Raw genomic sequence first — 22,040 nt, forward strand, 5'->3', positions numbered from 1 at the left:
TTTTTAAAATATTTGTGCACTTTGTCATTTCCTGCCATACCCTGGGTGTCATTATTTAAATAGCTGCCTTGCAATGGTGCCATATCGTTTTGCCTTGTAAGCCTATGTATTCCCTCTACAGAACATCCCCCCTCCCCACCCTCAGCCCCACCGGCTCCTATTTTGTTTCAAACCCTCTGTACTTTCCACGCTGTGCGGTTTGCAAGAATACTGGTCCCAGCAGGGTTCAAATGTAGGCCAGCTCGGCGACACAGCCTCCACTTTTCTAGTACTGATGCCAGTGTTCCGCGAACTGTAGATAGCAACAGATGTACAGGCGGGGCCTTTTGGATCTATCCTTGCACCAACCCTCTTCACTACATGGTGGGGAATTGCTCCTGTGAAATGGAGCCTGCCAGCACAGGGGTGGACAATCTGAGCAATGCAGTAAAGCCATCAGAAGCAGCAAGGGGATTTAAAGGAGCGGTACAATGCTAAAGATAGGATCAAGGCCCACACTGAAGCCAAGGCCTGGGCCTTCAACAGGTGGTTGATCTTGTAACCGCAGCGATGGCCATATTGTACTGCAAGTAAGTGCCAGGTTGAAGACAGGAAGGAAAGCTGCAAAACCATGGCTCATGTCAATAGGATTTTCAGCTCCTGCTGTTCCTGCTGATTACGGAATAGCTGCATCCCATTTTCAAGAACCTAAAAAATGACGGATGCCTAAACCATTCAAATGCCATCGTAAACCGATTAATTATTAGCAATACACTTAACCATGGAGTGGGTGCATAAAACTAATTTTAAAGTACAATTTGGCGTGAGTACAAAACTTGAACTCCCTCTTTGTGCTTATGCTGACTTGTTAACAGGCAGAAATGTATTCACCTAGACCACCTCCACCAGCACAAACAGTGTACGGAAACAATTAATCTGCTGTAAAAACGATCAGGAAAATTATCGCTAATATTTCACCATAAATATATACTGTATCCCTCTTGCATACACTTCCGTGGCAAAGGTCACAGGACTGGAAGTTCCTGTGGTTGGCGAGTTGTTGCAGTACATTTTGTAGAGGATACACACTAGCCACAGTGCACCGGAGTGCATGTTTAAGGTGGTGGACTGGGTGCCAGGCAACTTTGCCCTGGATGGTGTCAAATTGTTTGAGTGTTAGAGCTGCACTCGTCCAGGCAAATGGAGAGTATTCCATCAACACATTAGAGCAACAGTAACTGCACTGTGAAAGTAATTTATTTGATGTGAAACACTTTGCCATGTCCTGCGAGACATCATAGAATTTACAGTGCAGAAGGAGGCCATTCGGCCCATCGGGTCTGCACCGGCTCTTGGAAAGAGTACCCTACCCAAGCCCACACCTCCACCCTATCCCCATAACCCAGTAACCCCACCCAACGCTAAGGGCAATTTTGGACACTAAGGGCAATTGATCATGGCCAATCCACCTAACCTGCACATCTTTGGACTGTGGGAGGAAACCGGAGCACCCGGAGGAAGCCCATGCACACACGGGGAGAACGTGCAGACTCCGCACAGACAGTGAGCCAAGCCAGAATCGAACCTGGAACCCTGGAGCTGTGAAGCAATTGTGCTGACCACTATGCTACCTTGCTGCCCTATGTGCTACCGTGCTGCACATGATTGGGTGCTATGTGCATGCAACTTGTTTCTTTCAGTGGTGATTGTGTGCAGAAATGAAATAAATGAGTAAATGCTCATTGCGTTAAGTCAGTTAAACCCTCCATCAACCATGTGTCTCTCATCAATAAATGGGTGTCTCATCGTTGAGGAAAAGACGGACTATGGGCGGGATTCTCCGGTCGCCGGCAGACGCGGCCGGAGAATCCCGCCCGAGGTCAATGGACCTCTCCATTGCCTGCACCCTCGCCTATGGCATTCTTGCCCTATGTCTTTTGATTGATCAGCTTTTTCATGTGATAGTTGATGGCAAGAGGTAGGAATTTAAATGTATCAATTTAATTAGCTCGCCATGACGTTATGTTGCATTTGGAAGGGTAGTGGTGCAAGGAGGGGGGGGGGGGGGGGGGGAGGGGGGGCTGCTCCCGTTTTATCTCACGCCTTTGACAGATATTGTGAAAGGCAATAAATTGAGATTTTTAAAACATTAATGCCGCTGACATTAATAATTCAACTCAAATTCCGTTCGACAACCTTCAACCTTCTTAAAACCCAGCATTAACCTCGAGAGTGCACACTGCCAGTTTTGCTATTGACTTCGATGATGAAGGCTGCACCCCTTGAAATGTGTTGTTTGTTTTCCATTTCCAATTTTAGTCCATTAAAAATGTTGAATTTGCTTTCGACCATAAAACTATAGTGCTCTGTCATTTGCGTGGGTCCACCTTTTATTAGCAGCTGAAGGATTTATAAACAATCCCAGCCTGACACACAATGAAGGTACTCACATTTGAGACCCGTTTGGTTTGATTTGATTTATTATTGTCACATGTATTAGTATACAGTGAAAAGTATTGTTTCTTGCATGCAGTACAAACAATGCATACCGTGCATAGGGAAGGAAGGAGAGACTGCAGAATATAATGTTACAGTTATAGCAAGGTGTAGAGAAAAGATCAACTTAATACAATTCAAAAGTCTGATGGCAGTAGGGAAGAAGCTGTTCTTGAGTCGATTGGTACGTGGCCTCAAACTTTTGTATCTTTTTCCTGACGGAAGAAGATGGAAGAGAGTATGTCCGGGGTGCATAGGGTCCATAATTATGCTGGCTGCCTTTCTGAGGCAGTGGGAATTATAGATGGAGTCAATGGATGGGAGGTTGGTTTGCGTGATGGATTGAGCTAAACTCACGACCCTTTGTCATTTCCTCAGGTCTTAGGCAGAGCAGGAGCCATATCAAGCTGTGATACAACCAGAAAGAATGCTTTCTATGGTGCATCTGTAGAAGTTGGTGAGAGTCGTAGCTGACATGCCAAATTTCCTTAGTCTTCTGAGAAAGTAGAGTCGTTGGTGGGCTTTCTTAACTATAGTGTCAGTATGGGGGGACCAGGACAGGTTGTTGGTGATCTGGACACCTAAAAACTTGAAGCTCGTGACCCTTTCTACTGCTTTCCCATTGATGTAGACAGGGGCATGTTCTCCTCTATGCTTCCTGAAGTCTATGATAATCTCCTTCATTTTGTTGACATTGAGCTTTCAGGAAGCTTTGCTGCTCTCCCATCCCTGAGTTTAGCCTTTAGGTACTTTACAATTACTGAAGCCTTACAACTGAAGGACAGGATCGCACACAAAGCCGAAGTCAGCATAAATCATACAGCTGTGAAATCAACCTCTGTTACATAACATAAATCTTCACATTCCTACTTTACGGTTTAGAAGAACACAGCTTTTTAAAGCGATCGTGTTCTCAAGCTGTGATCCAGTTTAGCATAAGGAGAGTAATATATGGCCATCTTGTGATCGGAATGGCCAAGTTTAGGTTCTTTAAACATTCTGATAGTTATGCTGGACATGTTTAGGCAGAGGCTATTTGTAAAATGGACTATAATTAGGTGATGAATTGTAGTCACATTGAGAGCACAAACTAATAACACGCACTATGGAACAGAAAAACAGCACCACGTGCGAGATGATTTATCAGTCTCCTGTGGGTGCTTTACTTTTCTACATTCCTACAAACATAATTTATTGCTCTTACATTCTGTCTGGGAGATAGAACCAGAGAAATTGCTGTTGGTTATGCATTTGAAGTTAGATTTTCACCTTTACTGTCTCAGCGTTAAGCTGGGTGTAGCCCAGAAAGTAAAGTCTAGTGGGGAGCTGCACATGCACAAGGGACCTCTCAGGTTGTCCTTGCTTTTGAATTGAATGGAAGGACGATCATCAGATTCTGGAAGGGGTGTGCAATCAGTTTGAATTGCTAAATGCATCTCCACTTACATCGAAACGCACAAACACACGCACGCGCACACACACCTAACAATTCGTCGAACTTTCAAATTCCTTCTGGGAATTTTAGTATTTACCAGATAGCAAAGAGCCTCCATACATTTACCCGCACCAATCCATGCCTGAGCGCATTGGTTTGAATGAGCTCCTGTCCAGATTCAGCTTCTTCATTTCTGTTCCTGTCATGTTTTTACATCGATCCATGGGTCATCCATCTTCATTCAGCAGTTGTTTATTTTCATAGAATCAATAGAATTCCTACAGTGCAGAAAGAGGCCATTTGGCCTATTGAGTCTGCACTGACCCTCCGAAAGACCACTCCACCAGGGCCCATTACCCCATACTATCCCCATGCATTGATTGTGGACAATCCACCTAACCTGGGCACTTGGGCACTTGGGGGCAATTTAGTATGCCCAATCCATCTAACCTGCATATCTTTGGCCTGTGGAAGGAAACCAAAGCACCCAGAGGAAACCCACACAGACACAGGGAGAATGTACAAACTCCACACAGACAGTGATCCAAGGCTGGAGTCGAACCTGGGTCCCTGACGCTGTGAGGGAACAGTGCTAGCTACTTTTGTGATTGTATAATGATTCTAATCACTTCCACAAACTTGTTGAGAAATAATGCCTCAAAGATTGGTTAGTTTGCGAATGTCATGTTTTATGACACAGTATGTGACATGTTGGTACCAACAAACATGGTAGGCAGCAGGTTTTTGGGGATCACTGGTGTCCCCAAGTATCAATATTCAAAGTTCAAGGTGCTACACACAAGAAGTGTAATTCACATGGTGATTAATTCTAACTCTCTGAAACAGCATCTCAAGCACTGTTACAAAGCATGATTTTTAAATTAATTCTCGGAATTTGGGTATCATTGGAAAGGAAGATGAACATAGTCTGAGGCCATCCTGACTATCTATGTAGTCTACAGAATGGGTTGGATAGGATAAATAAATCTTTCTCATTCCTATTTTGATGTTCTAATGTTCGGATATGAATAACACCCATTTTCCACCTGGTCTCGAAATAAAATCATATTGGAAAGCGATAAAAAAACAGACCAATATCCTGGTACACATTGGTACCAAAGTTCTAGGCAGAAAAAGGAATGAGGTCCAGAAAGAAGAATTTAGGGAGCCAGAATGTAGATTAAAAAACAGGGCCCAGAATTACTTCCGGCGCTACGTGTTCATGAATGTGGAAATAGGAGGGTTGGTCTAAACGAATGTGTGACTGAAGAATTGGAGCAGGAGAGAGGGCTTTAGATTTCTGGGACATTGGGACTGTTTTTGGAGACAGTGGAGCCTGTAGAAGGTGGACAGCACTGGAACCAAAATGGGTGAAAAAGTAGTGCTAACCACTGCTCACTGTGCAGCCCGGTTAGGTAATTGTTTTTGACCAGCGCAGGTGGGATGGGTTGAAATTCTTTGCTGTCGGACTCGATGACACTAAGTGACAAAAGAATTCTTCACATAACAGGGAATGATAAAATTGCTTTTCATTACCAAAGGCTGAAAAAGATGGAGCAGAAATTCACCTTTTGTGTTGTAACCATCTCTTGTTGTTTTTCTTCCAGGTTAGGAGGAGAGGTTGGGAAAGGAAGTGAAAGCACTTGCATGGGGAAACACTTTCGGATGGGATTCATGACACTGCCTGCTCCTCAAGACCGCCTGCCGCACCCTTGTGCCAGTGGCTTTTCAGTAAGGTCCCAGTCGCTTCATTCTGTGGGGGGTGGCGATGATGAAAGCCATGCCTATGCGCGCAAACAGCCACCTCCAAAACCCAAGCGCGATCCAAACACAAAGCTGAGTATTTCAGCAGAAACTGTGAATGTTGGGTTCACAGCAACGTCAGGAACAGCAGGAACGCCAGTCGGAGCAGGATGGGCGTCAGGAACAGCAGGAACGCCAGTCGGAGCAGGATGGGCGTCAGGCACAGCAGGGACGCCAGTCGGAGCAGGATGGGCGTCAGGAACAGCAGGAACGCCAGTCGGAGCAGGATGGGCGTCAGGCACAGCAGGGACGCCAGTCGGAGCAGGATGGGCGTCAGGAACAACAGGAACGCCAGTCGGAGCAGGATGGGCGTCAGGAACAGGTGGGGCACTAGAAGCCGGGACATCAGGAACAGAAGGGATACCAGGATCAGGAGGAATACCAGCAACCGCTGGAATAGGAGGGACTCCAGTGGCAACTGGAACCACATTGAAAGAGCAGGACAAAAATGCAGGTGAGCGAATCACACACACCAAATGATTGAAATGTTATGGGTACAGTTTGGGATGTTTGCAACAGTATGAAACATGTGATGGTCAATCAGCAGCTTGTTTTCATCTCAGGTAGATTTTTAGAATCATCGAATCATAGAATTTACAGTGCAGAAGGAGGCCATTTGGCCCATCGAATCTGCACTGGCCCCTGCAAAAAGCACCCCACTTAAACCCACACCTCCACCCTATTCCCGTAACCCAGTAACCCCACCCAACCTTTTTTGGACACTAAGGGGAATTTAGAATGGCCAATCCACCTAACCTGCACATCTTTGGACTGTGGGAGGAAACCGGAGCACCCGGAGAAAACCCACACAGACACGGTGTAGTACCCTCAATAACGGCACGAGAGTGTGGAATGGTAAATGAAGGCTTCAATAAGCAGAGAACTAAACAGTTAGCGAGAGGCTTACTGAGTGCCACCTACAGGGCATCACCTTATAATCGGTTCCCTGGTGGGTGGAGCCGGAGGCAGAGCCCCCAGGGTTCCAAACCTGCTCTTAAAGGGGCATCACCTACATAGTGTTAAGGGTACAGTAACCATTCATTACACATGGGGAGAACATGCAGACTCTGCACAGACAGTGACCCACGCCGGGAATCGAACCTGGGACCCTGAGGCTGTGAGGCAACTGTACTAACCACTGTGCTATCACGCTGCCCCAATTTCCTGATGAAAGGTGGCTCCCGAAGAAACAAAACATAAATTTAAAAACAATTTGCTATTTGGAATAGCGTGGTGTGCTTTTTATTGCTTTCTGCTGTTATAGAAAGCAATGTTTAAAAGGGATCTTGAATTGTTACATTTCTTCACTCACAAACTCTACTCCAAGTTAAATCAGCTTCTTCTTTGTCATTAACATTGTCTTACCCAAGTTTCACCGGTTCCACCCCTCAAACAATAGAGGCATTTGCTGCTACGTACAAGTTCATGCCATCCACTCTACTTGTCAAGGGTGAAGTCTTGATATAGCCCCTGGTTTAGGCTATGGTATAAGTAGATACTGGGCAATGTGAGTTGACTCAGGAATGTATTGTAGGAGTGCCAGGCAGAACTGAATCAGAGGAATATTGAAGGGGTTGCCCTGGGACTGTGTCCATGCTGTCAGGATCACGTTGCAGTGCTGTTCTGGGTCTGAAGCCATTCTGTCAGGGGCGTATTGAAGGGCGGTCCTGGAGCGGAGGGCACACTGTCGAGGGCACATTGAAGAGATTGTCCTGGGGCTGTGCAGACATGTTAAAGGGCTCACACATGTCTTGGCCCTTGCCTTGGTCGGGGGAAGGCCTCTCTGGGCAGTGATGGTCATGCACAGTATGGTGTGCCGGGCATGGTCAGTCACCTAAGGAATTTGGTCCTGGGGTTAGAGTCATGGTATTGTGAGGCAGATGGACAGTAATGGGTAGGGGAGCATCTGTATTCTGTATTTCTGCAGCTATAAGGTCATGGGGATGGTCTTAGGGCAGAGGTGGTGGTGGGGGTGGGAAGGTTGGTCCCAGAGAGTCGGGGTGCATGTGGCCTCAAGAAGGAGGAGGGGTCAGGTCAACAAGGGCTCAGGGCCATCAACAATAAAGGAAAGGAGGACAGGAACATCCTCATGGATGAGGGTTAAGTGGTGACTGGGTGAGTCTGCATAGTGATAGGAGGAAGGAGAATTAGGGCATTTATCTGTGCAGATAGAGGGTGCAAGTGAACACAATGACGGATCTTCAGCCAATGGTTCCTCAGCATTCTCACCTGAAGTGGTCTGGGGCTAAGGCACTTGCTCAAACTCTTCCTCGGCTTTTTCTTGCTTGTGGCTGGTGCTTGGCCAGGCAGTTCCTGAACTAGAGGTTACTCATTGTCTGCATGTGGAATATTATACTGGAGGGAATCTCACTGGCTTGTTGAGGGAGGCCGATCTCTCCTTCCATGTTGGAATGATCTCCTGTCCATTATGACGATCTAGTTCTGCATGAAGGCAAATGGATTGACTGTGAGCACTACGGATTAAAGAGCAGTAGACAAGCATGCATACCTACTGAGCCCTCCCCAGTGAGGGATTAAACGCCGTATGTGCAGATTCTTACATGAAGTGGCACAGTGGTTAGCACTGCTGTCTCACAGTGCCAGGGACATGAAAAAAAATGAAAATCGCTTATTGTCACGAGTAGGCTTCAATGAAGTTACTGTGAAAAGCCCCTAGTCGCCACATTCCGGCGCCTGTCCGGGGAGGCTGGTACGGGAATCGAACCGTGCTTGGTCTGCTTTAAAAGCCAGCGATTTAGCTCAGTGAGCTAAACCAGCCCCTATGGGTTTGATTCCAACTTCGGATGACTGTGTGGAGTTTACACCTCCCCGTGTCTGCGTGGGTTTCCTCAGTGTGCTCTGTGTGGAGGAGTGGGCCTAGGTGGGGTACTCGTTCAGGTGTTCATTGTAGACCCGATGGACTGAATGGCCTCCTTCTGCACTGCAGGGATTCTATGATTCTATTGAGAGCTTAAAGTAATCAGCAGATATTCAGTTTTGATGTTCCATCTGCTGATAGTGTGTGACATCTCTGTGGACGCCAACCCTTTGACTGCTGATGACCTTATGAGAGTGTAGGTTTGGCATGAGTAAAAGTTTCAGGTAACCTGGCAGAACTCATCAAATAATTCATTTATTTTCTGCTCTGCAGAAAGTTCCTTTTTTAAGTGCCATGGGTACTGACTTTCCTGGCGACCTCCTCCCTTGCCAGGGTGGTCAGGTCAGAGGACCTGCTTCTCCTATTCCAAGAAAAGAGGATCTTCCATCTGTCCTGGAGGAGAATCCTTGAACCATGGAGCATATGGTTTTGTATGATCGGCATTCTGCCGATGTTCAGCTCACACTTGGCCTGCGTTATCAGGTGTTGGGCATAGTTTTGGTAGGTCTTATTAAAGGATTTGTAGTCTTTGGTCATTCCACAGTAAATACTTATTAACTACCAGAAGCACTATGCATAGGTACAGTAAAGGTCCAAGCCAGGAACTGTCTCCATGCTTGTTTCTACACACAGCTCTGTCCAGCACTCCACTGAACCCGAGAGGTGCCAGTCATGTGTTCTCTTATATCACTGTGTGGGTAGTACTGTACTGTCTCATGTTAACCATTCTTGTGCCAGATCCTTGTACTAAAGCCAGCCGTGAATGAATGTCTGGTCTGGGAATGCAATAGTTATAGGGGGTTCAATTGTGAGGAGAATAGATTGACGTTTCTCTGACTGTAAACGAGAGTCTAGGGTACAATGTTGCCTCCCTGGTGCTAGAGTCAAGGATGTTTCGGAGTGGCTACAGAACATTTTACAATGGGAGGGTGAACAACCAGTGGTCATGGTACACATTCTTACAAATGACATAGGTAAAAAAGGGGATGAGGTCTTAAAAGCAGAATATAGGGAATAAGGAAGTAAATTGGAAAGTAGGACCTCAAAGGTAGTGATCTCAGAATAACTACCAGTGCCATGGACTAGTCAAGCAGAAGTAACAGGATATATCAGATGAATATGTGGCTGGAGAGATGGTGCAAGGGGGAGGGTTTCAGATTCCTGGGACAGGTTTTGGAGGGAGGTGGGACCAGTACAAATTGGATGGGTTACGCCTGGGCAGGACAGCGATTGATGTCCTTGGGGGAGTGTTTGCAAGATCGGTTGGGCAGGGTTTAGATTAAAATGGCAGGGGGGGATGGGAACCTGTACAAGGAGTCAAAGAAGGGGAGACTCATGGACAAGAACAAAAGATAGAAAGGGGAGTAAGAAAAGTGATAGGCAGAGAAATGAAGGGCTAAAATAAATAGGGCTACAGTGAAAAATAATAGGAATAGGACAAGGAATGTTAAAAAGACAAGCCTTAGGGCTCTGTGCCTTAATGCACGGATCATTCAGAATAAAGTGGATGAATTGATCATGCAAATAGATGTCAATGGGCATGATATAGTTGGGATTACAGAGGCATGGTTGCAGGGTGACCAGGGATAGGAATGAACATCCAGGGTTATTCAGTATTTCAGAAAGTCAGACAAAAAGAAAATGCCAGTGCTGATTCATTGCTGGTTAAAGAGGAAATTAATATAATAGTGAGGAAGGATATTAGCTCCAACAATGTTGAATCTGTATGGGCAAAACTGAGAAACACCAAGGGGCAAAAACTGATAGTTGTATATAAACCCCCAAATTGTAGCAGTGATGTTGGAAATGGCATAAAGCAGGGAATTAGAGAAACATGCGATAAAGGAACATCTGTAATTATGGGTGACTTTAATCTGTTTATAGATTGGGCAAAATCAAAATAGTAACAATACCGTAGAGGAGGAACCCCTGGACTGTGTACTGGATGGTTTTTTGGACCAATACATTGAGAATCCAATGAGAGAACAGGCCATTAAAGATTGTCTATTGTGCAATGAGAAAGGAATAATTGGCAATCTGATTGTGCCAATTCATTGGGGATGAGCGACCATAATATGAAAGAGTTCTTCAACAAGATGGAAAGTAACAGTTGATTCTGAGACTTGGGTCCAGACCTAAATAAAGGAAACTACAATGGCCTGAGGCGCGAGTTGGCTACGATGGATTGGGAAACTTTACTTAAAGGGATGACGATTGATGGGCAGTGGCAAATATTCAAAGAGTGCATTGGTGAACTGCAACAATTGTTCACTCCTGTCTGGTGCAAAAATGAAACGGGAAAGGTGGTCAAACCATGGCTTACATGAGTTAGTATTAGATCCAAAGAAGAGGCACACAAATTGGTCTTTAAAAAATCAGACCTGAGGATTAGGAACAGTTTAGAATTGAGCAAAAGACAAAAGGGTTGATCAAGAAGGAGAAAATAGAGTATGAGAGTAAGCTTGCAGGGAATATAAAAACTGACTGTAAAAGCTTCTATAGGTATGTGTAGAGAAAAAGGTTGGTGAAGACAAATGTAGATCCATGACAGTCGGACACAGGGGCATTTATAACAGGGGAGAAGGAAATGGTTGACCAACTAAATACATACTTTGGTTCTGTCTTCTTCAAGTGAACACAAATAACGTACCAGATATGTTGGGGTACACAGGGTTTAGTGAGAGGGAGGAACTGAAGGAAATCAGTATTAGTAGGGAAATGGTGATGGGTGAAATTGATGGAATTGATGGCCAATAACTTGCCAGGATATAATAATGTACATCGCGACAAATTTAAGATTACGGCTCTAGAAATAGCAGATGCATTGATGGTCATCTTCCAGTATTCTATAGACTCTGCAACAGTTCCTACAGATTGGAGGGTAACTAATGTAACCCCACTATTTAAAAAGGGAGGTAGAAAGAAAACAGGAAATTATGGGCCAGTCAGCCTGACATTGGTCATGGGGAAAATGCTGGAGACCATTATAAAAGATTTAATAGAAGAGCACTTATAAAACAGTGACAGGATCAGACAGAGTCGACACGGATTTATGAAATGGAAATCAAGCTTAACAAATCTCCTGGAATTCTTGGAGGATGTAGAAGAGTTGGCAAGGGGGAGCCAGTGGATGTGGTTTATTTGGACTTTTAGAAGGCTTTCAACAAAGTCCCACATAAGAGATTAACATGTAAAATTGAAGTGCATGGGATTGGGGGGAGTGTACTGAGATGGATAGAAAACTGTTTGGCAGACAGGAAACTAAGAGGAGGAATAAATGGGTCTTCTTCCAATTAGCAGGCAGTGACTAGAACATAGAATATAGAACAGTACAGCACAGAACAGGCCCTTCAGCCCTCGATGTTGTGCCGAGCATTGTCCGAAACCAAGATCAAGCTATCCCACTCCCTGTCATTCTGGTGTGCTCCATGTGCCTATCCAATAACCGCTTGAAAGTTCCTAAAGTGTCCGACTCCACTATCACAGCAGGCAGTCCACTCCACATCCGAACCACTCTCTGAGTAAAGAATCTACCTCAGACATCCCTCCTATATCTCCCACCCTGAATCATATAGTTATGCCCCCTTGTAACAGCAACATCCACCCGAGGAAATAGTCTCTGAACGTCCACTCTATCTATCCCCCTCATCATCTTTCCATCCACCACCACCCTCTGTCTTCTATGTGATAGCCAATTACTTATCCAATTGGCCAAATTTCCCTCTATCCCACACCTCCTTACTTTCTACATGAGCCGGCCATGGGGAACCTTATCAAACGCCTCACTGAAATCCATGTATACGACATCAACTTCTCTACCTTCATCTACACACTTGGTTACCTCCTCAAAGAATTTAATCAAATTTTTGAGGCAAGACTTACCCTTCACAAATCCGTGCTGTCTATCCCGGATTAAGCTGCATCTTTCCAAATGGTCATAAATCCTATCCTTCAGGACCTTTTCCATTAACTTACCAACCACCGAAGTAAGACTAACTGGCCTATAATTACCCTAGTGGGATGCCGCAGCAATTGGTGCTGGTACCCCAGCTATTCACAATATATATTAATGATTTATATAACGGAACTAAATGTACTATCTCCAAATTTACAGATGACACAAAGCTGGAGGGAGTGTGAGTTGTGAATGGGCAAATGCATGGTAGATGCAATATAATGTGGATAACTGGAAGTTATCCATTTTGGTACCAAAAACAGGAAGGCAGATGATTATCTGACAGGCTATAGATTGACAGAGGGGAATGTGCAACCAGACTTGGGTGTCCTTGTACAGTAGTTGCTGAGAGTAAGCATTCAGGTGCTGCAGGCGGTAAAGAAGGCAAATGGTGGCCTTCATAGCGAAAGGATTCGAGTACAGGAGCAGGGATTTCTTGCTGCAATTATACAGGGCCTTGGTGAGGTCCTGGAATGTTATGTGCAGTTTTGGTCTCCTTATCTGAGAAAGGGTGCTCTTGTTATAGAGGGAGTGCAGCAAAGGTTTACCAGACTGATTTCTGGGATGGCGGGATTGACATATGAGGAGAGATTGAGTCAGTTAGGATTATATTTATTGAGTTTCGAAGAATGAGGAGGGAGCTCATAGAAACGTATAATATTCTAACAGGACCAGACTGGGTAGACTCAGCATGGATGTTCCCGATGGCGGGAGAATCCAGAAGCAGGAATCACTCTCTAAGATAGGGGTAAACCATTTAGGACTGAGATTAGGAGAAATTTCTCCACCCAGAGTGTGGTGAGCCTGTGGAACTCGCTACCGTAGGAAGCAGCAGAGGCCAAAACATTGTATGGTTTCAAGAAGGAGATAGTTATAGTCCTTGGGGCTAAAGTGATCAAAGGGATCAAAAGGGATCATCTAACCTTTGGACATTTAGGGTCAGTTTAGCATGGCCAGTCCACCTAACCTGCACATCTTTGGGCAGTGGGAGGCAACTGGAGCACCCGGAGGAAACCCACACAGGCACTGAGAGAATGTGCAAACTCCACACAGTTAGACACCCGAGGGTGGAATTGAATCCGGGTGCCAGGTGCTGTGAGGCCCCATCATGCCGCCTTTTAGAACGACTGTTGGCGTCAAAGTAATCTGCAGCTGCAGTTTACAAAAGAAGTCATCGCGAGAGATAGAAGCAATTATTACTAATGCTATTTTATGTCTCAGATCGAACAATTTTCTTTAATTATTAAAGATTTTTCATCACTTCATTAGAAGGGGAAGTAATTGATCTTTTCTGTTTCTGGGAAAATGTCTGTACTGTTGGGATTGGTTTTCGCTTTTCTTTGTAATGTGTTTTTTCTAAACGTGGCACAGCAATTTATACCTGTCACACTATCTGTGTCAGAGAGGGTGGGGAGTTTGATTCCCGTTGTGTGGGATGGGCCAGTGACTTTTCCACTGGATATCTGCCCTATTTAACCAGGTCCTTCAAACTCCAGAAGGGCAGGATGGGGACAGGGACAAAGGGCTACTTATATCCCCTTAAATGTCCTGGGGTAGCTCCCCAAAATATAAACAGCTTCCTTGAATAAAATCCCCCCTTCCTCCCTCCCTCTTTCCTCCCTCCCCCGTTCCCCCCCCCCCCCCCCCCCCCCCAGCATATTTTCCAGCAGCAGAGACAGCTAGTAATTGTCTGCCGGTGGGATTTTCCAGTTCTGTCAAGGTCTATGGCGTTTTGTATGGTCGCCCACTCCACCGTCGGGGAAACTGCCACGGGGGTTCACCTCCGGCAGGGCCAGAGGACCCCACTGGCGGGAAGAGTCGGAAAATCCTGCCCCACTTCTTTCATTTGAAATCCCAGTCAAAGTGAGAGCAAGTGTGACAGATACAGAAATTGTAAAGCCTGGACAGTAACTCAAGATTAATTGCATAAATCAGTGCCATTGGGATTTGTGGGATGAAAAATCTTCAGGGATTAAACGAAAGATTTCCATCGGAGACATAAAATGGCATTACTAATAATTGCTTCTATCACACGCAATGACATTGTTTTGTAAACTGCAGCTGCAGACCACCTTGACGCCTCCAGTCCGGCCTTACCCATTCATTTACTCACAAATGAATAATCATGCTGAAAATATCTAAAGATTGGTACACTTCTATTCCATTGAATGGTCAGCTCTGTGACATTCGGGTGGTCAGACTGGAAACTTTTATAAATTGTTGCATGGGCAGTAATGGATTTGTAATTCAATAATACAAAATGTTCAAATGGCTCCCTTGCTGCCTCAGTGATTTTAAGCAGCATACCAGGAATACCTCGCTTTCCTGCATGTTCAGCACTGATTTAGTTGAATTCAGCCTTATAATTAATCCTGGCGCGGAAGAGGGAGAATCGGTCAGCCTTCTTGGTCCTAACTGCTGATTTCTGATGGATGTGAGCCAGTGTGGATATCAGATGGAGATGGGAATGGGGGACAGTTGGTGACGTTATCTATGATCAAATTACCCGTCAACGCTCACGGGTGAATGGATGTTGATTTGGGTGAGGCCAGAATTTCTTTCTAGGGTCCTGAAAAATTATTGAGAAAGAGTAATATCTTTAAGAGACAGCGTGACATTTTACCATCAGGTGACAATCAAAATGACTTAAAGTTGCATCATACCACCCGGCATTATTCTGCATGTGATTTCGCAATAGGTCGGAAAAATCAAATCCGTAATCCCAATTTTGTCATGTTTTATCGTGCTGATTGTACTTTTATCAAATGCCCCCAGGTGGAAATTAAAATCAAAAGATTGTTGCAAACTGTTGGAATCTAACCAGCACCCCAGTGTAAGGAACAGGGCCAAGGTTTTACATCCCCGCCATGGTGTGCCTCCCCACAGCGGATGTAGTGGGCCAATTCAATTGCTGTTCACTTCGGCGGGACCGTAATATCCTGCTGGGCGGGAGGGGCTGTAAAATCCTAGTCCAAATTATAGAAGGAATTTAACCGAACAACTGGAGGACCTTATTATCGTGCTTCTCTTCTGTTTCCTACCTGGCAGCCAGCCTGATTGTCAGGCCAACCAACTGATACGTGGTAAGCGCATGGTAGAATGTCATAGGCAGGGAACATCCAAAGATGTGCGGGTTAGGTGGATTGGCCATGCTAAATTGCCCGTAGTGTAAGGTTAATGGGGGGATTGTTGGGTTATGGGTATACGGGTTACGTGGGTTTAAGTGGGGTGATCATTGCTCGGCACAACATCGAGGGCCGAAGGGCCTGTTCTGTGCTGTACTGTTCTATGTTCTATGTTCTATTTCGGATGGATCCCAGCAACGAGGAACAATTGTGTGTTGACTGGTGTGTGTGTGTGTGTGTGTGTGTGGGGAGCGGGGGGGGGGGGGGGGGGCTGTCAGACTGACAAACAGATGGGAGGGAGAGACCAAGAGAGATTGCAATTTAGGGATGGAGGGGGTCCACTCAATGCGGCAGGAGGTTTGCTGGGAGACCAGGGAGGAGCGCTCCTTCTCCTCGCTTACGAGCCATGCTATGAAAGGTACCGCCTGTTGCATCTAGCTGCTCCACCATCCTTTTACCTGCTGGGTTTCCTGAGCCCTGGGAAAACGAGATGCCCAGCAATACATTTACATTGTTGCCAAAGTATTGTGAGCCAAGCTCGAATTACATATCACAACGACAGACCTGTTTCACCATAACAGACTACTCTGACACTCCCATGACCTGTTTAAAATTGAAGTCACTCCATTGTGGGTTGGGTTCAGGGTTAAATATTTTCCAATTTAACTCCCCCGACCCTCTTTTGCCCATCATGGGGGAATTAAAATGATCCTCAATTCTTAGGCTGATAAAAGGGAAGAAGAAGCTTCAGGTGGATGTATTTAAACCTTTAAAGCTAGTGTCCCACCGAATAATTTCAGTGCCATCACATTGTGGAGCCAGCAGGCATTGTCATATCCTCAGTCATGAGGATAAGTACAACTCACGAGTGCCATCATGATGCCTCAGGTATCATGCTTCCTGTGCAGATATACATACACCCTGATATCGTCCTTGTATAAGCGTGGTATTTAGAGATATCCTCCAGCAATTTTTCTATTAACTTCAATCAGAAATATATTGAGCTGTTGTTCTAATTAATTCTGCATAACTATCCATTCAAACAATACCAAAAACTATGGCCAGCATGTGCAATAGTAATCAGAATGCCCACTGTGACCGCAGACGGGTGACATGCTAACATGCCTTTAACTTGTTTATTTTTTTTAAATGATTCCATTGAGGGATGTATTGGGCCTGATCAGGCCAGTGTCATCCTCACGTTGATCAAAGTTTAAAAAAAAATATTTTGTGGTTTTACAATAAGCATTGTCAAGCTTCACTGCTTCAATTATAACAGATAGGTTTTAAAATTGACCTTTTCTTTATTATGGGAGGGATTGTGGTTCTTTGCAAGACATGCTGATTTTGAAAGGTATGGGGCAGCACCCAGTACAATTGATCTCGAGAAAATCAATGGCTGGTTCACAAAGAAAGCCTCTAAAAGTAGAAACAATCTAAGTAATAGCATCTGCACAAATGCAATGGAGACAGACAATCATGACCGAATAAGACAAAGACATGCTTTTTAGTTGCATAATTCAATTTCAAAACCGTATTGGAAATGGGAAAATTCTTCAATGCTTTGACATATAATCTACTAGACACATTCACCTCCAGGGGAAATGATTCCCTTCTCGTGGTTTATTGAAATTGTTGTTTATAAATGTCAGTTCTAATTTGTCATACGCGCGTCCTAACAATACTGGAAAAGCCTATCATGATTGTTCGTATTGTGCATTTAATATATTTGGGTGTTCCACAAAGGCAACACTCAAATAAGCAAAGTCAATTCTGAAAGAGTTACACTTAGGTTCATGTGTGCTTCATGTAGAATCCACCAAAGAGACACACAGGAACGCCCAGTAGGATGTGAAATGAACCCAGGTTTATTTGGTACACGCAGTTTCCTCGTCCTGAAGGGTCGCCATGAGGTTCCCTCTTGCCGAGCGGAAGCTTTGTTAACTGGGGGTGTTCATACTCTGTGGCCATTGAGGGGATTGCATAGTTCGTGACCTCTGAGGGGGTCATAACACTTCAAAACAGTAGCTTAGAAATTGTCTCAAATTATTGTTTCATCCATTTGTGTGACTTTTGTTTTGCCACTTGTACCACAGGTATTATACCATTTATTTAAAATCAGTGAAATCCTTTTTGAAAACACCACTTCAATAGCAGTTTGAAGGCCTCATATGGCAGCATGAACTCTCCATGTTCAATGGTGATACTTCCAATAAAATACACAAAACAAGCCGATAAATTAATTTGAAACACACATTGATCAAAAAAACTGGCTGGCTTGTGTTTTGGCAGCAAGAACATAAGTCTATAGTTCAAGCACCATGCTTACCTGTGGGAGGTAATTACAGAGATAGGGGCGGATGATATGGTTCCACTTAAAATTGGTGTAACCCTGACAAAGATCTGAATATGAATTTGTAACTTGAAATCATGGAGCATCCAGGTAAAACTGTCTGAGCCCTACTGTGACAGCTGGGTCAGACCCATGGCAACACTGTGGTACCAGCTGGGTGAACTACTTTCATCACCAATGCACTGCACAGCCAGATCAAATACACCAACAGGCCTTATTGCTAGTGTCAGTCAAGTTTTTCCCCCCCCTCCTGTATGTCAGCGTAGTGATAAAGAGTCGCCTCTAAAAGCTTATCCGCAGCCACATTTTAAGTGTTCTGTGGAAACCTAGTGACACAGAGAATCTACAGTCTGTATACATGCTGCAAAGAACCATGACCATTCTTCATTGAGAACAGTTTGCGTCTTCTGTGTGACAGCTTTATGACAAGTAGACAATACTGCAGATGCTGGAAGTCTGAAATACAAACAGAAATCGCTGGCCTGGCGCAGAGAGAATCAGAGTTAATGGGTAGAATTTACTGATTATGGTGGGTGGCGGGGTGCATTCACCTGCTGAAAAACAGATGGCACCCACTGTTTGGAGGCCTCAATGGGAGTACGTAGCTCCCAATTGGGCACTACTTACCTTCCTGTACCATCAAGCTTTCTGAGTGGAACTTACCTCCAGGTATTCTCGTGCAGGGTAGATGCTGGCACCACCAGGTGCAATGGCCATCATTGCAGTGCGGCCTACACCATGGATCGACCATGGAACATCAGGGAACAGGTGAGTCTGGGCCCGACAAGTGGTGCAGGGAAGGGGGGTCGACTTAAAGGTCAGAAGGTCCCTCACTCCGAGTCTCTTTATTCCTGCCTGGTTTAACACCAGCACCAATTAAGGGCCTCAGTTGGCCTCCAGGTGTGAAGGCCATCTCAAGCTTTCTAGTCCAGGAAGGTGACTGGTTCTCCACTCCACAACTTCATGCCCAATCACGAGGCTTACCCCCAGTTGAACCTGTTCCAGGGAGGGTATTAAATTCCGCCCTATCTTTGACAAATAGTCATCTTCAGTAATTTGCTTTAAATACCACACCCAATGTTTCAAGTCAATGACCTTTCAGTAATATTGGGAAAAGTTAGAAATGTAATAAGTTTAGAAATGGGTGGGTGGGAAATGGATGAAAGGGCATGTTGGCGAGGTTTACTGGGAGGATGTTCCCACTTGTCGGGGAGACTAGAACTAGGGGACACATTTGAAGAATAAAAGATCTCCTTTTTTTAAAAAGAGATTGGAATTTGATTCTCTCAGATTATCATTAGTGTGTGGAAATTTCTTCCCCAGAAAGCACTGGAGACTTCAAGGCACAGTTCGGCAGATTTTTGATAGACAAGGGGGTCAAGGGTTATATGGGGAAGGCAGGAATGGGGAGTAGAGACCAGAATGAGATTAGTCATTAAATGGCAGAGCAGACTCAAAGGGCCGAGTGGCCTAATTTTGCTCCTAAGTGCAATGTCCGTATGTAAGAAGTGTGCTGATAGTGACAGGTTTCTTAGTCTTCATCACCCCCATTTACATTCCCTTTGTCTTCCTGTCCTCGACATCTTTGTCAATCTCCACCTATCACTGGCCCTCTAACAAGCCCCACTACTCCACGCACCGCACCACACCCCCAACAGTATAAATCTTTTTTTTTAATAAACATTTTATTGAGGTTATTTTTGGCATTGTAACAGCAGCAATATAAACAATGTACATGAGAGTATAAACATAGTGCAAATACCACCTCCCTCCCTAACAGGTCCCACCCATTAATTAACCCCCTAATCTACGCTAACCTCCCCCCCCCCCCGCTGACGATTAATTTTCTGATGAATGGTTGCCACCTCCGGGTGAACCCTAACAGTGACCCTCTCAGGGTGAACTTGATGTTCTCCAAGCAGAGAAAGCTAGCCATGTCAGAGCCAGGTCTCCAACTTCGGGGGCTTTGAGTCCCTCCAAGCAAATAGTATCCGACTCCGGACTACCAGGGAAGCAATGGCCAGAATGTCTGCCTCTTTCTCCTCCTGGATTCCCGGATCTTGCAACACCCCGAAAACCGTCACCTCTGGACTCAATGCCAGCCTTGTTTTTAATACCCTGGACATGATATCAGCAAACCTCTGCCAAAATCCCCTAAGCTTTGGACATGCCCAGAACACGTGGACATGGTTCGCTGCTCCTCCCGCACATTTGCACACCTGTCTTCCACCCCAAGGAATCTGCTAATCCAGGCCACTGTCATGTGAGCCCGGTGAACCACCTTGAATTGAATCAGGCTGAGCCTGGTACATGTTGCGGTCGCATTGACTCTACTCAACGCGTCTGCCCATAGACCATCCTCTATCTCACCTCCCAGCTCCTCCTCCCACTTGCACTTCAGCTCCTCAGTCTGCATCTCTTCTGACCCCATAAGTTCTTTGTAAATGTCAGAGACGCTCCCCTCTCCTACCCACCCTCTGGAAACTACCCTGTCCTGAATACCCCTTCGCGATAGGAGCAGGAAGGTTGACACCTGTTTACGCAGAAAGTCCTGCACCTGGAGATATCTATATTTGTTTCCCCTCACCAATGCAAACTTCTCCTCCAGTGCCCTCATACTCGGAAAGCTCCCTTCTATAAACAAGTCCCCCATCCTCTCAATCCCTGCTCTCTGCCATATTCGGAACCCCACCATTGATCCTTCCCGGGGCAAACTGGTGATTATTGCAGATTGTGGACCAGACCGATGCTCCCATATATCTCCTCCATTGCCCCCAGACTCTCAGGGCTGCCACCGCCATGGGGCTGGTGGATTACCATGCCAGCGGGAACGGCAGAGGCGCAGTTACCAACGCCCCCAAACTTGTGCCCTTGCGTGAAGCCACCTCCATATGCACACATGCCGACCCCTCCCCACCACCCACTTCCTAATCATGGCTATGTTAGCCGCCCAGTAATAATTGCTAAAATTCGGCAGCGCCAGCCCGCCCTCTCCCCGACTCCGCTGAAGCATTACCCTCCTCACTCGCGGGGACTCCTCCCCCCCCCCCCCCCCCCCCACGAAGCCCGCAATAACTTTGTTGATTCGCTGAAAAAAGGACCGTGGAATAAAGATGGGGAGACATTGAAATACAAACATGAATCTCAGGAGACTGTCATTTTCACCGTTTGGACTCTCCCAGCTAGAGACAATGGGAGCGCATCCCATCTCCGGAAATCATCTTTCATTTGATGCACCAACCGGGCCAAGTTCAATTTATGTAGCTGATGCCAATCCCACGCTACTTGAATACCTAGGTACCTGAAACTGTCCCCTACCACTCTAAATGCCAGTTCCCTCAGCCGCCTCTCCTGACCTCTCGCCTGGATCGCAATCGTCTCGCTCTTCCCCATATTGAGCTTATACCCCAAGAAGCGGCCAAATTTCCCTAAAATTCCCATGATTTCTTCCATCCGCTCAATTAGATCTGCAACATACAGGAGCAGGTCATCCGTATAAAGCGAGACTCTGTGCTCCACCCCCCCTCGTACCACCCCTTCTAGCCCCTTGAGGCCCTCAGAGCAAAATTTTGGCCAGCAGGTTGCCGTCCACATTCAACAGGGATATCGGCATGTAGTACCCACACAGCTCCAGGTCCTTGTCCCGCTTCAGAATCAACAAAATCGTGGCCTGTGACATTGTCTGGGGCATTCCCCTTGCCTCATTGAACATCCTCAAGACCACCGGCCCCAATATCCCGGAGAACGTTTTGTAGAACTCCACTGGGTTCCCATCCGGTCGCGGGGCCTTACCAGCCTGCATGGCCTTCAGACCCTCCACTATCTCTTCCAACCCGATCGGGTCCCCAGTCCTTCTACCAGCTCCTTGTCCACCTTTGGGAAAGTCAGCCCCTCCAGGAAGCGCCTCATCCCCTCTGGCCCCGTAGGGGGTTCCGATCTGTACAACCTACTGTAGAAATCCCGAAACAACTTACTCACACCCGCCAAATCCCCAACCAAGTTCCCATCCCCATCAA

General features: G+C 45.8%; 1 protein-coding gene across 8 annotated transcripts in view; it reads left to right on the forward strand.

Moving 5' to 3' along the window:
• Positions 1-22,040, forward strand: part of nyap2a (neuronal tyrosine-phosphorylated phosphoinositide-3-kinase adaptor 2a) — a 191,698-nt gene that overhangs the window by 71,978 nt on the left and 97,680 nt on the right. For 6 of the 8 annotated variants that reach the window (XM_038815698.1, XM_038815692.1, XM_038815690.1 and 3 more), the window contains exon 3: positions 5,518-6,167. In XM_038815698.1, the coding sequence (XP_038671626.1) occupies positions 5,518-6,167 (650 nt within the window). The remainder of the gene's footprint in view (positions 1-5,517; positions 6,168-22,040) is intronic. The other 2 variants (XM_038815697.1, XM_038815696.1) reach the window with 2 other exon arrangements.

The sequence above is a fragment of the Scyliorhinus canicula genome, chromosome 13, assembly GCF_902713615.1.
Source record: "Scyliorhinus canicula chromosome 13, sScyCan1.1, whole genome shotgun sequence".
Classification (NCBI taxonomy): Eukaryota; Metazoa; Chordata; class Chondrichthyes; order Carcharhiniformes; family Scyliorhinidae; genus Scyliorhinus; species Scyliorhinus canicula.